The sequence below is a fragment of the Molossus molossus genome, unplaced genomic scaffold, assembly GCF_014108415.1.
Source record: "Molossus molossus isolate mMolMol1 unplaced genomic scaffold, mMolMol1.p scaffold_m16_p_1, whole genome shotgun sequence".
In the NCBI taxonomy this organism is placed as follows: Eukaryota; Metazoa; Chordata; class Mammalia; order Chiroptera; family Molossidae; genus Molossus; species Molossus molossus.
Genome location: NW_023425344.1, coordinates 16,711,777 through 16,727,306, shown reverse-complemented (window position 1 = coordinate 16,727,306; position 15,530 = coordinate 16,711,777). Strand labels below are relative to the sequence as shown.

The 15,530-nt window shown below is 38.7% G+C and overlaps 1 protein-coding gene across 2 annotated transcripts in view; it reads left to right on the top strand.

Annotated features, from left to right (window-relative positions):
- Positions 1–1,227: 1,227 nt before the first annotated feature.
- Positions 1,228–15,530, top strand: part of DHX15 (DEAH-box helicase 15) — a 56,093-nt gene continuing 41,790 nt past the window's right edge. The window contains exons 1-3 of one of the 2 annotated variants that reach the window (XM_036255540.1): positions 1,228–1,459; positions 7,681–8,116; positions 12,830–13,023. In XM_036255540.1, the coding sequence (XP_036111433.1) occupies positions 1,389–1,459; positions 7,681–8,116; positions 12,830–13,023 (701 nt within the window). In that variant the 5' untranslated portion in view covers positions 1,228–1,388. The remainder of the gene's footprint in view (positions 1,460–7,680; positions 8,117–12,829; positions 13,024–15,530) is intronic. The other variant, XM_036255549.1, reaches the window with a different exon arrangement.

Below are 15,530 nucleotides of genomic sequence, written 5' to 3'. Positions count from 1 at the left end.
TGACTTTGGAATGTGGATTTGGTACAAAGATAAAAAAACAAAACTCTCTTTATCAGTTGCAGTATTAGGGTTTAATTAAACTTAGCAATTGCAGTTCTGAGGATCGGATAAGAACCTAACTATGTTCTTCCCTTGAATGCAAACATCCATTTCCCATATGACGTAGATCACCTAGCTGGGTTAGTGCACAGATCTTTTTCTTGTGTATTTTTTTCTGGGGATAAATGCAATTGGGCAAGCAGATAGGTTCTGGGGGAGAGATCCACAAAAGTCATCGGAGTCATCTTATCCCCAAAATTTGCTATGGCCTTAGGGACAGCCCTAATGGCTGTGTGACTTCTGAACCTCCCTCTGCCTTAGAGTCCACATCTATAAAATAATACCTATCTTGTAGAGTTACTGTAAGAATGAGGATAGAGGCAGGGTTAACACTGTGAAAGTGTATAAAAGAGCACACGGTGGGAAGGGGGAGCTAGTCATGTCCTTACTGCCAATTTTCTCTATTCCATATTAATTTTAAAAAAATCAATAGATTGAGTGCATGTTGTCTGGATTGGGTAAATAAAAGGGAAAAATGGATTATAGCAAGTTTTGACATTTTTCTCACCTCATTTTGCTCACTTCGATGGAGAGTATCTAGCTAGCGGGCTTCAAGTTCCAGAGCTGGAGTTATCAAATAGTTGGGTCTCTGCCTGGTGCGGCGCAGTGGCTGAGCGTCCACCCAGGCACCAAGGGCTGCCCGTTGGATTCTGGCCAGGGCACATGCCCAGGTCGTGGGCCCGATCCCCAGTGGGGGCATGCAGGAGGCGGCCAACCGATGTTCTCTCTCATCAGTGTTTCTCTCTCTCTTTCTAAAATCAATAAAGAAAAAAAAAAAAAAGTTGGGTTCCAGTCCTGGCTCTGCCCCTTACCAGCTGTGTGATCTTGATTGGTTTCTCAAACTCTCTGTCTCAGACTCTCCTGATGCCAGGGCAATACAGATGTATAGGATTTCCTAACTAGGATCGATCAGTCTCCTCTCTCAGTTCCCTAAATCAGAGGGACGCGAGGGCCATAGGGGATCACCCAGCCTAGCCGCCTCTCTGGAGCCATAAAGCTCCCGGCCAAGAAAGAGGCCAGCGGGAAGGAAGCAGGGCGGGCCTGGAATTCCCGCCTCCGCTGCGTGCGCGCTCACCACGCACGCACGCACGCACAGCACGCTGCGGAAGCGCGTACGCAGGCCCAGCCCTCGTCGCCGCCGCCATTTTAGCTCCTGGTTCCGGCCGCACGGTGTAGGCTGTTGTAGCGGGAGGGGTGGGGGTCCTCCAGAGTTAAGTAGCTGTCGTCGACTGCGCCGATAAGGCCGCCAGCTTCTATTTTTTTCCTCTTTTATAATCGCCCGCTCGAAGATGTCCAAACGGCACCGGTTGGACCTGGGGGAGGATTACCCCTCCGGCAAGAAGCGTGCGGGGACCGATGGGTAAGCCAGGCCGGGGGCGCGAGGCAGCGGCTCGGGCTTTGTTGGAGTCCCGGCGGGGAGCGGGCCGTGGCAAGCCTGGCGGAGCGGGGCCCGGAGTCGTACCCTTTGTTTCCCTTGGGCTCGGTATATTAGCGGCGGGTCGGGGAGAGCGGCGCCACTCCCGGCGGTCGGCCGGGCAAGGGCGCGGGGAGATGTGGTGCGCGGCCGCCGCCCGGCCCAGTCGGGAGGGTGGAGAGGCCTGTCATGGCCACGAGGGCGCCTTTCCCCGGGCTGAGCCAAGCAGGAGTCACTTCGAGGGGAGCGGGCGGGCGGAAACCGCAGACCTCGTGGCCTGGGTTCCCGGGTGAGGCCTGGAGCCAGGGGCCGGGATGGGGGAGGGTGCGGCGGGGGTATTGGCTTCCAAGGGCAGCAGGTACTTCCCCGGCAGAGGGGCCGGGGAGGGAGCCTGGGGGGCGGGCGGGTGCCCCGCCAGGCAAAAGGAGGAGGGTGGAAAGTGAGAAGCGCGTGGATTGTTCTTGTTGGCTGGTGTGGGGGTGGCAGGAGTTGAGTGAGGCATGCAGACGAGTTCTCGGGGGGAAGGGAGAGGAGAGGGCCTGCCTAGAAAAAGGAGAGCGTGGAGTATACCTGATGGGCAGGAAGGTTTATAGTTTGGCGGGAGAGCGCGTGCCTCCGTCCATTCAAACACTACAAAGTAGATACTAGGCAAACTTCCGCTCTCTGCCTACGCTCCCGCCATCTCCTTTATTTCCTGCTTCGGCTAAAACAGTGGTTATTGGGCAGTCCAGGGATGGGTCTTAGAAGTCTCCCCCAACCACCACCAGTAAACTGTTCTTGATTTCTACCCCTCCTGCCTTGGTAGATAAATGGCTTTTTAAGCCAGAAGACCCTTTTCAAAAAATGTCTTTAGTATTTATGACAAAATACCGCCCTTGGGGAGGTTGAGAGTCGAAATACATGACTCTTGGCGTTTCAGATTCCTTTCCCTTGGTGTTTCTTTAAAGGTACCGATGAATTTAACAATTACATCAAAATCGTTTCTTGTGCAGTGTGAGTTTTCATTCCTGAAGTGAAGATACTTATTTGGATAATTCAGGCAAAAACACATAAGTCTGAATATCCAAATGCTTTACATCATTTTATCATTTAATTGTGTGTGTGTTTCAGAATCACTGTATCAGGTCATCTATATAACTTATGAATTTTTGCTCGCCCAAAACCCTTCATTTGCATTGATTTCTAAGTTAGGATGTACTTTTTTATACCTTCCCAAGTACTTAATATGGGAAGCAGAAGTATGTAACATTTTAATCTTCTAAATTTTTTAGTTCACAATGTTAGACTTTGCTTTTCTTTCTTTTCTTTTTTTTTTTTTTATCCTCACTCGAGGACATTTTTCCATTTTTTGTTCAGGTAGAGTGGGAGGGGGAGAGAGGAACAGAGAGAGAGAGAAAAATCGACGTGAAAGGAACATCTAGTGGCTGCCACCCGCACAACCGACCAGGGCCGGGGACAAACTGCAACCGAGGTACGCGCTCTTAGCGGGAACCGAACCCGGGTCTCTCAGGACCGCAGGCCGACACTCTAACCGCTGAGCCAAACCGGCCAGGGCTGCTTTTCTTTCTTTCGGCTATAGTTCCTCTCTCCCCCCCCTTCAAAAAAAAAAACCAGCTTTAGAGTATTAGAGGTACTTGTTACATACAGACTGTTTAGAGCTGGAAGTGACTTTAAAAGAGAGTGCAGTCAACTCCACTTGTGGGATGAGAAAGGGAGACCCGGAGTTGTTAAGGTGGCTTGTGCCAATTTACACAGTTCACAGCTGGATTTAGAGCCTTGATCTTTTTATTTTCACTCTTAGCCTCTTTCTTCTTATATTACAGCACGCATACTATGACTAGTTAAGAGTCATTAAAGCCTATTTTAGTGACTTTTATGATGGATCAGTAAGGTGGGGACTTGGTTCTTGGTTCTTGTGAAGCAGAATAATTTGTCATCTGGTTTAGATGCAATTCATGTCTCCCACAAGGGTTCAAATTGGAACAAAATACTCTGAGAGGGAATGAATTTACTTATATTTGTGTGTATGTGCACCATTTAAATGCTTTTCTTGGGATTCATATTCCTATTATATGTACATGGATTGCTCCTTTTCTCTTGCAAAACAGGTATCCTTAGTAAAAATGTGGATTTTCTAGGTCTTGGTTTTTATGTGACATATACCTGTAAGAGAGCCCAAGTTCTGAGATAATTTTGGAGGGTCATTTGTAGTCATTTCTGGGTCACCTGTCGTTTCTCATTAAACTAAATTTTTTTTTAGCAGTGAGCTTACCACATTTATTAGTGCTTGGGATTTTCCCCCCTGCATATTTTATAACTTAAAAGTCACTTTTGTTGACTGATGCAGTTGCGCAGATTAGTTTTTTAAGCCTTAGTAGTTAGTGGGTGGTTTTATCTGAGAGAGTAGGCTTGTCAGTTTTGTGAACTTCACTGCCAAACATGGCTGTATTCTTTCCCCAGTAATGAGAAGGGAAGGTGATTGATTCAGTGGGAGATTTCACTCTTGTTCAAGCTCTCAAACTATATACAGGGTGGGGGCAAAAGTAGGTTTAGAGCTGTAAGTACATGAAACAGTTTATTCTTGTATTATATAGTAATTATGGTATTATTTTCCATATGAACAACTGAAAACCTACTTTTTCTTCGCCCTGTATAGATTTATTTACTCCTAGTATATTTTAATTTGGGGGTCATTTGGAGAAGTTAAAAGTTTCTGTTACAAACTGACCTCATTTCTTTCCCCATCATCCCACACATTTTTATATATATTATTATTGCTTAAAAAACAACCTACGGTTGAAGTATGGGAAAAACTTTTTGAAAATAGGAACATTTTTCACTTGGATGCTTTTTTCGATATTACTTCCAGATAAGAGCTTTTCTATTGCCAAAATGTGAAACAAATATGCTAATATAACATCTATAGAGTACATACTATGCTCTCAGAACTATTCTAAATGTTTCATATGTATAAGCACATTTTCACTACAATCCTAGGTGAAGTTAAGTAGCTTGCTCCAAAGAACACAGAAATGTCCATATATGAGGATATAAACCAAAAGGCAAAAAATTCTGTGAAATTTTTATCCCTGTCGTTAATCCTTTAACTTTTTTTGATCTCTGAATATTTATTCACAAGTATGAACTATAATATTTAACATCAGTGGGGTGTTTCAGTATATGTTTTCTTTGATTTTTATTTACTAAAAAATATGTTAAACTATATAATAGGTCTATATTATCCTTTTCATAATATTCCACTTGTGAAGGATGTCATAGTTTATTTCACCAGTTTCCTGTTCAGTGATGCTTTGGTAGTTTCCCAGTCTTTTATTTTGTAAGTGAAAAGTATGGTGAACATCCTATGTGTACATATTTGTACACTTATATCCTTACGAGAAGTTCCTGGAAGGGAGATTGCCAGATAAAAAACAATGCTTATGTAAAATATTCTGATTTTGATGGTCAGTTTACATCTCCATTAGCGATGCTTTAGCTCCTGTTATTCCTTGTGGAATTTTAACATGCTATTGTACATTTTAAAAAATACCTTGAATGATAAGCAGTATTTCATTTAATTCTTGAAATACCCCACAGGGTATATGAATAGCTACATTTTATAGATGAGGAGAAAAATAACTGGCCTCTAGTTAGCTTTAAGTGCTGACTGAGCTAGGTTTGAGCTGAGAGAGTACCGAACCACCTGTTCAACAACTGTCAGATTTTCTCTTCCTGCCAGTATTGTGGCTCAGTGATTATAAAGCTCTGCATTGAGAGTTTGTAAGCATTGTACCTCAGATATTATGCATTCATAACAACAAAACTTTATAACAAAAGTGCCTATTTAAAAAAGAAAACTTGCATATGAGCAGGTATACACATACTTATGAAGCTGAGGCTTTGAACTCTCCTTAACTGACCTTTAGTTTTTTCCCTTCTCCATTGATGGTAGACAGTTTGAATCATAAGTAACATTTTGAGGTGATTAAATTTGCCTTTTGCATCCTTCCTGTTGCTTTCTTATTTCAATTCAACTAATTTTACTTTGAAGATTAGTAAATTGAGGCTTATTATACCTTGCCAATGATTATGCAGCTCGGTGCTTCTTTTACTTTTATATAAAAATTACCCCCATTTCATGGTCAGCAGTTAATCTTTGTGTCTTCAGAATGCATTTTATGCTTCATAGGCCCTGGAAGAGCATCCTGGTTAGAATAGGTATTACTGTAACAAAGCAAGGTGGTAATATGATTTACTTTGTCCATCACTTTCCCTCACATTTTATAACCGTGAAAGGTTAGGCCCATATGTTAAGTGCCTGCTGCTGTGCTAGAAACAGGGGAGTATTTCATTAAACTTGTTGTATGTTGTGTCCCCACTGCTGGTGGAGTGCTAGAAATATGAATTGTATGTTCTGCGATCTTAAAGATGTCCAGCTTGTGAACCATTCGTGGCTATAGTACTTCTCACTTTGTTGGGCACATTTCTGTCTACCCTATTATTATAAAATGTTCCTCATTCATATTTGCGGGGAAATATAAATACTTATTTAATTAGTACCTTAGACTAGAGGGAGAATGAGAGAAGCAAAGAAGGAATGACGGCATGTTTTAGAGTTAGGCTAGGAACCTCAAGTTTCAAATTGTGAGACTTCATTTTGTATGTTTATTAGGTTGTCCTTTGTCTTCTTTTTCCCTTTTATTTCCTTTCTCTTTATGCTCAGTGGGATGAGAAACTTTCATCCTAGCTTGTATGTCCTGTGGCTCTGTAGAAGATGAGCATTGGCATAAATGTAATAGTGATTATACATGGGGAAAGTGTGTTTGTGTGTATATGGCTTTTCTCTCTTATTTTAAAATACATTTCTGTGGGATACAACTATGTATTTTAATAAGCACAAGATCAAATGTAATTGGCTAGTCTGTTTCTGTAATTGGGGAACCATCCTTTCTCCTGTTGGGTTTAGCATTTTAGGTATATTCTACCAAGGGGAGTTGCTGTTGCCTAGCTGATGTGCTGTTACAGAGAATGAATGGTCTTTTCCATTCTGCTTCTAACAATCAGGGTGTGGGAAATTTGTATGTCTTGTGTGTTGTGAATAAGGAGCAGTGACATGTCTAGTGGCTTGTGTCATAGCTTCATGTTGTCTAACTATTTCAAGTCTAGGTCCAAATACCTTGTGGCAAGTTTGTCTTGGACTTGGTCTAAAGTAAACTGGATTAGTAGAATTAGTAGATTATTTTTAAATTATTGTGTTTGGGATCATGTGCACTAACTGAAAGTAGATGCTAGAATTGACTACTTAAAAGTGGCCTAAGTTTAATATAGTGCACATCTGCATAATTTTAAACATAGTGGTGTTCAGTGAAGCTTGTTTTTAATGGGTTCTGTTTCAGTTTTATAAATGACCAAAGTGTACATAGGTTCACAAAGTGCTTCCAATGCTTCACTGTTGCTAATAAGATAATCATGCGAGAGTAAATGAAACAAAAGAATACAAATGTTTTAATTTTAGTTTTTCTTAATATAGCAGTGTATGCTTATTGAACAAAATTGGGAAAGTACTGGAAGGTGTAACATAAGAAAATTTACTTACAATCCTTTAACCATTATTTATATTATTATCATGTGAGGTGGAATTGTCTTTGTGTCCAGAGATGGTGTTCTTGTTAAATTTTGAACATAATGTTCAGTGCAAAAAATACTTTTTTGTATAACTTAAAGGAGACTCAGGGAGAGTTTGTCATGCCATCCTTTTTCCTTTCCTTTCCCTTCTCCTTCCCTTTCCCCTTCCTTTCTTCTCTGCTTGATTTGGTTCTACTTTTTTCCCTATGCTGCCTTCAATTTTTAACTTCTAAGTAGGAAGGGATTTTACTTGCAGAAGGCTGAGTTCTTGTGTAATCTGATGGCTAAAGGTTGTGGAAAGAGACTGTCCCTTAACAGAATTTGAGGCATCATCAAGAAAGGAAAGGATGTTTATGGGTGAGGCATGGAAAATTTTTGATTATAAGTTCTCTTTTATTATTTCTGGTACTTATATAATTCATTGAGTTTTATTTTAGTTTATTCACTTGGTTGTTGGACACGTACTTTCTTTGTGACTATAATGCTGCTGTGAACATTTTGCATAAAATTCGGAATCTGAATTCTACTTTTTCTTTTTATAGGAAGGATCGAGATCGTGACCGGGATCGTGAAGATCGGTCTAAAGATCGAGATCGAGAACGTGATAGAGGAGATAGAGAGCGGGAGAGGGAGAAAGAAAAGGAGAAGGAATTGCGAGCTTCCACTAATGCTATGCTTATCAGTGCTGGATTACCACCTTTAAAAGCTTCCCATTCAGCTCACTCAACCCACTCAGCACATTCAACCCATTCAACACATTCTGCTCATTCAACACATACCGGACATGCAGGACACACATCACTTCCACAATGCATTAATCCGTTTACCAACTTACCCCATACTCCTCGATACTATGATATTCTAAAGAAACGGCTTCAGCTCCCTGTTTGGGAATACAAGGATAGGTTTACAGATATTCTGGTTAGACATCAGTCCTTTGTACTGGTTGGTGAGACTGGGTCTGGTAAAACAACACAGGTGAGTTATTGTATACCGTGCTACATATTTTATTAATGTTTAAGTTTATTGAATGTTGTTTATTTGTTCCTTGTGGTCATTCTCATTGTCTGTGGTCTGTAGGACATCTTGAAGAATAGCTACTGTCCTGTTTCATACTTTTTTAAGTGCCTTTTAGAGTGGGAATCCAGTAGGGAGTACCTATTTTCCTGTCTCTAGGGGAAAATAGCAATACAGTTTTTTTCCCGATTTGTTACATTAAGGATGGCAGAGTGATGCTGCCCTTCCTACTCTGACTCTGGGGTAATACAAAATTGGGGGTACAGTTGGCCCTCATCGCGGTTAATCAGGTCCAGATTCTACCAGGATAAATGAATTTCTGCGAAGTAGGATTCTTTTTTTATATACAGTCATCCCTCGCCACTTTGACTTTCGCAGCTTCACGCTATCGTGATTTTTTCAAATATAGTATAGTATAGTATAGTATTTGAAAAAACCACGATAGAGGGAAGCTGCGAAAGTTGTGTAAAGTGGCAAGGGATGACTACATAAGGTTTATTTTCCGGTGCTTGGGTTAGGAGATCTGAATTTTTGGGATGGTTTTTGGTTTTGTCATTCTTGCTTGTTTTGTTGTTTGTTTTGATTTATTTGTTTTTTGTTTTTGGAATTGTTTTGAACCATGTGAAAATTATCTATTTTAAAAATGGAAGTACTGCTGAAGTCTCTTCACTCATGACCTCCATCCATCTAGGTAACCCCCTACACACACACACACACACACCCAACACTTACTGGGTCCATGTTATTGCCATCTAGGCTGCTTCTAATGGTGGTTTTGCATGAACAATATCTGTCAGATAAATTCCCAGATGTAGAAATTGCTGGGTCAGAGGACTGTAATTGTGCTACAGCCAAATAGCTTTCTATAGGTAACATACCAGTTACCTTTACCATGAGCATGCATGAGAGCATATGTGGGAAACCATTAGCATGTACTACTGAACTTGAGGTTTTACAAAACCGATAGGTGAAAAATGGTATTTTAGTGTCATTTTAATTCACATTTTCTTGCTAAGACTAAGGTTAACCATATATTCATATGCTCTAGCCTGACCCATCAGTTAAAAATTTCTTGGAGATTACACAAGTAGTAGTCCCTGACCATTGTGGGAAATTTGGAAAATTCAGGAAAGTGTTGACATGAATTTAATGATAACTTAAAATTATTAATATGTTGTGTTTCCTACTGGCTTGTTTTCCGTGTTAATGTACCTATGATACATGTTTGTATAAGTTTCATATGCCACAAATCTATCAATTTGAGTATTTCATGGAGTCACTTTAAAAGCTACAATAGCAATTAAAGTAGGAAGCTTGTATAAAAGTCTGATCCGAAGTGAGTTTGATTTTATTTTTTTTAAGTGAAGGAAAACTTAGTTTTGATCTTAGAAACTGAAACTGTTGATTTATTTTTGTCACCTGATGGAAATTTAAAGAATTGAATACATGAAAAGCTATAACTCTAAAACTTACTGATACCATAGTATTTTTAGTAATTATTTTAACCAGTTCATTTCATTTGCATAGTATTAACCACACCCATTTAATTGGGTAAAGCTAGGCACTATATACTTACTAGGTGTGTATTATATAAGTTTTTCAACATTTCTGCAAAGAAGATAGTCACCATTTTACAGATGAGTAAAGTGAGGCTTAGATTTATGAGAATCTTAAAGAGGTTTAGTGGCTTTCCTTGGGTTACGTAGTAGATTTAGATGGGCTCTATATTTATTTAACTTTTTTCTTTTGTCTCAGCTAAAGTTGTATTTATTTCATACCATTATTCTGTGGCCTTATATGGTTAACTTTATTTCAGAGATGAGTTTATTTAGTAGCAGTTAGTGGAGAGGAAGGTCCAGTCAACTCAAAACAAGAGGTTTATGATTATTTGGGTTAATTTTTTACTTGCTTGGATATTTAAGATATTTGGATACTTAGAATTGCAGGGCATTTGGGGGATTTGAGGGGAAATTGAACAGTTAACTAGTGAATTTCCCCAAATACTTTTTGGCATACTTTTAGTAAACTTTGACTGAAAACCATTAAGACTAGTCAGCCACTTTTTGTGTGTCTTATGTGCCTATCAGAAAAATGAAATTTCTCCAAACAGAATCAAGTAATGACTAACTTTTGACAGAGACTCAGTGAAGACATTTCACATTGCAATGTGATACGCGCATATGGTATCCATATATAAGAAACTGAAGCTGGTTCAGCCAAGGGACAGTGAGCAAGGGCACAGGCTTACAAAAGGGAAAGCATTGTATGCCCTGGACAGGGTGTAGGATGTTTATGAAGTGTGAGGGCGGGGTAGGTGAGACTGGAACAGTAGGTTGGGCCTTGATGTATCTTGCGATAGGTTGGGGAGGCATCAGAGCTTTTTAATTGGAGGGCAGTGACAAGGGTTTTTACAAAATGTCATGTCTGGTGAGAATGTTGATGACAGACTATGAAGGAAGTCATAATAAAGTTTATGGAGAATAAAGGATAGATAGGAGTTAGGGTGTACACTTTTATTAAGTAGGGGGCCTAGGAGGAATTATTAAATATTTGGAGGAAGGTGAGAAATAGATTTGGTTGTGAACTTATTGAATTTGGGATACCAATACAATATCTTCAAGTGGACAATGACCATTAGATCAGGGATAAGAACTAGAGTTAAGAATGACATTTAATGTATTATAGGTAGAAGAAGAAGACTAGAGTGTTGAGGATCAATTTTTAGGAAGTTGGCCACGAATGGAGGAAGGGAAGGAGATGAAAGAAAGAGTTGTAGGAAAATATCTGATTCCTGGCAGGAATAGCCAGTAGCCTGCATATTTCAGGACCTACTTCCTTTCTTAATGCTATTCTTAGGAATATGAATAGATGGATTGACTAAGTGGTTCTCCAAATATTGTCTGGGAACCCTTGAAAGTCCTTGAAACCCTTTCAAAGGTCCTGGTATTTTATTCGTGCACTTACAAACAAAACAAAAGGATTGCAACACATTCAAAATAGAAGCAGATAAAATAATCTAGCTGTCTTTTTTTTTTATTAAGCCAGTCATTAGAGATAAGCAAAAATGTAAAACTGTATTCTTGTTAAATTTTGTTTGGTTTGGAAGGTATAGTTATTTTTCATAGAAAATGTTTATGCTAACATAGGATGAGTTTTTATTGTTAGGAATTAATATTTTAACAATACTTCATTTTAATTTTCTAATACAATAAGTCTGTTAATTGTTTGGCATCCTAAGTTATTTAAAGAGTATAAAGAGTTTTTGAGATAAAAACTTGAAAATTGCAGGATTATAAAGCTGTTTATGTTTTGTTTTTAAAGTGGCAGTAAGCTTATCCATTTCACTGGAGTGAATTTAAAAATCTGTGAGCAATCTTGCCTTGAGAATTCTGAATTAATTTTATATAGCTTTAATTGGCCAGTGAATTGTTTTTAAAATATCTTTGGTCTTATAAAGTACATTTTGGTTTGTGAGAGGCTTGCTAAAATGAAGATAGCTAGCTAGCCTACCTGCCTGCCTGCCAGCCAGCCTTGCTGGAAAACCACTTAAACTTTTTGGCCTGTGGATTTACAGAACTCAGAGAGCTACTTTTCTTGTAGTCGAGTATTTTTGTTCATTTAAAATCTTTAAAGATCTGCATTGTTGTGTTCCTAGAGAAGCAGTGTAGTCACCCTTCTCTCTTTCAGATATTCGTCAATGACAGCACATCCCAAAATTGCAGAAGTAACCTAACTAAAATGTAGTATTAGTATAGTAATCAGTATTCTTCAGGTGTCATTTTACTATACCAAAAAAATCCCCCCAAATGCTTTTTGTTTATTGTGGGGTTTTTTAGCTATAGAGTCTGATAGGCTTTTGGAGGCTTTGATGGAGACCCATCATGTCTTTCTTGTATCAGTGGATTCCCATTTAATGGAGTACGCACTTGGATTTTTCCCATGGTTTTTTCCCCCCATGTATAGTGAGTGAAGAACCATGAAATTAGAGGATCTATTAGCTTTTATTGATAATGAAATAGGAAGTGCCCTGTCATCAAAGCAGTCAACCAAGTTGTGCTTGCTGGTTTTTTCTTCCATTCCCCTTGGCTGCCCTCCTTTCTTCAGGGAAGTGCTGCTACTGCTTCTCTGGGCCCTGTTGAATCTATATGACAGTTACTAAAATTGTGCATACCTATCCTAGAGTCTTCTGGCATATAAACCAAATTTGAATTGAATTAAAAGATAACAGCTATATAATTAAAAGTGGATATGATTTCTATTTTCATCTGCATTTTTGTAACTCAAATTGTACAGGAATTTAAGTTATAATTAGATTTTTGGAGGGGGGGGCTAACCTTTTATATAAAGTAGAATTTTTCCGGAGTTGGATTTTTTTTCCCTGTGCATAGAAACATAGTTAATGGTGGAACTGTTGACACTAGAGCATGTTTAGCAAAGCCTCAGTGGACCTAGCCCACTCAGTACAATTACTGTATGTCGTGGCAGTGTTAGGCATGACCCTTCTTTGGCTTAGAGTGCTCATTCTATTGTAAGTTTCAATCATAAATAATAATTTGTGGCATGCCTAATTGAATTTTGTGTTCAGTTATTAGACCGCAATAAAATACTTTTATGTTAAATATACCTGATGTGCAGGTAGAGTAGAATTAATTTAAATGTGAAATTATTTGATAGATTCCACAGTGGTGTGTGGAGTACATGCGATCATTACCAGGACCCAAGAGAGGAGTTGCCTGTACCCAACCCAGGAGAGTGGCTGCAATGAGTGTGGCTCAGAGAGTTGCTGATGAAATGGATGTGATGTTGGGCCAGGAAGTTGGTTACTCCATTCGATTTGAAGACTGCAGTAGTGCAAAAACCATTCTTAAGTAAGTACTATCTTTAAAAATAGACCCTTTATCTTTTAGTTTTCTGCCACTGGATAGGAAACTTTGCTGGTAGAGTCTCAAGTCATCCAAATTTAGACTAGTCCAGAGCAGACCTCCTTAAACTTACTAGATAGCATTTTATTATGGATTCTCTTTCTTGGTAGTAGTACATGTTCAGTAGACATTGGTTCAAAGGTCAGATTTTAATTAGTTGGTATGAATCTTAGGTGAAATGTTATTTAAATGTGGTAGAAGAATAAAGTGACATATCTTAGTAAAGGACAGTTACTTTTAGAAAGAATGATGTGTGGATGGGATATGATTTATTTAGGAGAGAGGGCTTTTAATGTTAATTATACAACTATTACCACACATATGTTATCAGCCAAAAAGAGGAATCTTGTTTGGTAGTATACCCTTGGAGATTCCTCAAAGTCCCTCATTCCTTTTTATTGTTGAGTGGCACACATTATTGACTACTCTATTGAGCTTTCTAACATTTTATTCAACTTTCTTAATTTTTTGTTTATATTTGCATTTTGCATAAGTAGTGATATATGTTGTCTGATGGTAATTCTTTTGAAAATCTTTTCCTTTTATTGCATTTATTCTGTGTACATTTGACATTTAAATCATTTTCTAGAAATTATTTTTGTCACCATGCAATCTTCCCTTAGAGGTTGTTTCTAAAAGACAATTTTGGGACACGGCGTTAACATGGGCAGTAATGTGAGTCTTTGATGGCAGAAATATCCACAGTATTATGGGGGGGGGGTATATTTTACAGAAATTTTTTAATGTATGCAGACGTAGAATAGTATAATGAACTTCCGTGTGTTTATCATTCATCTTAACCATGGCCAGTCTTGTTTCATCCATTTCCCAACCTTTTCTTGTCTCATATAATTTGAAGCAAATCCTAGACATACTCTTTTTATCTGTAAATATTTCAGTGCATATCTCTCAAAGAGAAAGTTTTAAAATATAGTACAGTAACTGATATCACAATTTAAAAATTTTCCTTAATCAAAATACTCTTCAAGTTTTATGTCATTATTTTTTAGTTTTCTATATTTTATTAGATCTTGAGATTAATGAATTCAGTATTATTTTAATAGCATTTGAATTTGTGTTTAAATTAGCTTGTCTGTGACTTTATGGGCATGTTTTTTGCTTAAACCTTACTCTACATTGAATAAATCTTTTAGGTTAGTGATAACTACATTATTGATTAATTGTAATTACAGTGTAATTGACTTACTTTAAAATGCGATAGTGTCCCAGCCGGTGTGGCTCAGTGGGTCATCCCATGCATGGACTGAGAGCTCCTGGTTTGATTCCCTGTTGGGACACATGTCCAGGTTGCAGGCTCCATCCCCCAGTAGGGAGTGTGCTGGAGACAGCTCATTAATGTTTCTCTCTAACATCGATGTTTCTGTCTCTCAAAAAAACAGTAAAAACGTATTTAAAAAGTAAATAAAATGTGACAGTGTCAAGGACTTGACGATAATAAAGGAGAGCTTTTATTCATTTTTTAGGAGGAATAATAATACTCTGACATTTGATTCACTATGCATTGAACTTTTCTTGGTAAGCCACAGTTGAGCAGAGAGAACAGAATTTGGAAAATGGTAGATGAGAAAGTTATGTGCAGTATTGGGGCAGAGAGGGAGGGAGGGAATAAGTAGGAAGTGGTAGGCTTTCAAAAGAAGTATGCTTGTGAACGATTCTGGTTCAGTTACTAGGGAGTAACAAATAGATTTGATAGCTCAAAATGACAGTATTTTTGTCATTGTGATTTTTTTTATTTTTAATGGAATGGTTTCCAGGGGTTATAACTAAATTCATTTTTTTTGCTCCAGACAGGGTAAGGTTATTGAGATTTCTTCTAGAATCTTTTGAAGAGCTAGACGCTAACCTAGTAATGTCTTTAAGTACGGGTCTAGTGATAGTTTTGACTAATGGTAATGCTCCATTAAAAACAGTGTTTTATGGCCCGGTGTGGCTCAGTGGTTGAGTGTTGACCCATGCACCAAGAGGTCGGTGGTTCAGTTCCCTATCAGAGCACATGCCCAGGTTGTGGGCCAGGTCCCCCAGTGAGGGGCATGCAGGAGGCGGCCGGTTGATGTTCTCTCATTGATTTTCTATCTCTCTCTCTCCCCTCCTTTCTCTCTCTAATCAATAAAGGAAAAAAAATTTTTTTAAACCAGTTTTTTATGAATCCCTAGATATATTTTGTATCATCATCTATCAACTCATATCTTGAGAACATAGATGTTAAAAACATCTAAAGCCTTAACTAAATGAGGATCTGCTACATAGTTAATTAGGTAGGAAGAGGGAATACATCAGACAACTATCAATACCCTCCATTAGATACTTTCATACATAGATTTTAAATGTTTATGTATCTGTTATATAGCCAGAAGCCATTAATTTTTTACCATGGGAGGATGGTAAAGAGAAGGACCAATTTCTGAAGTTTCTGCCTGAGGGACTCTGAATTT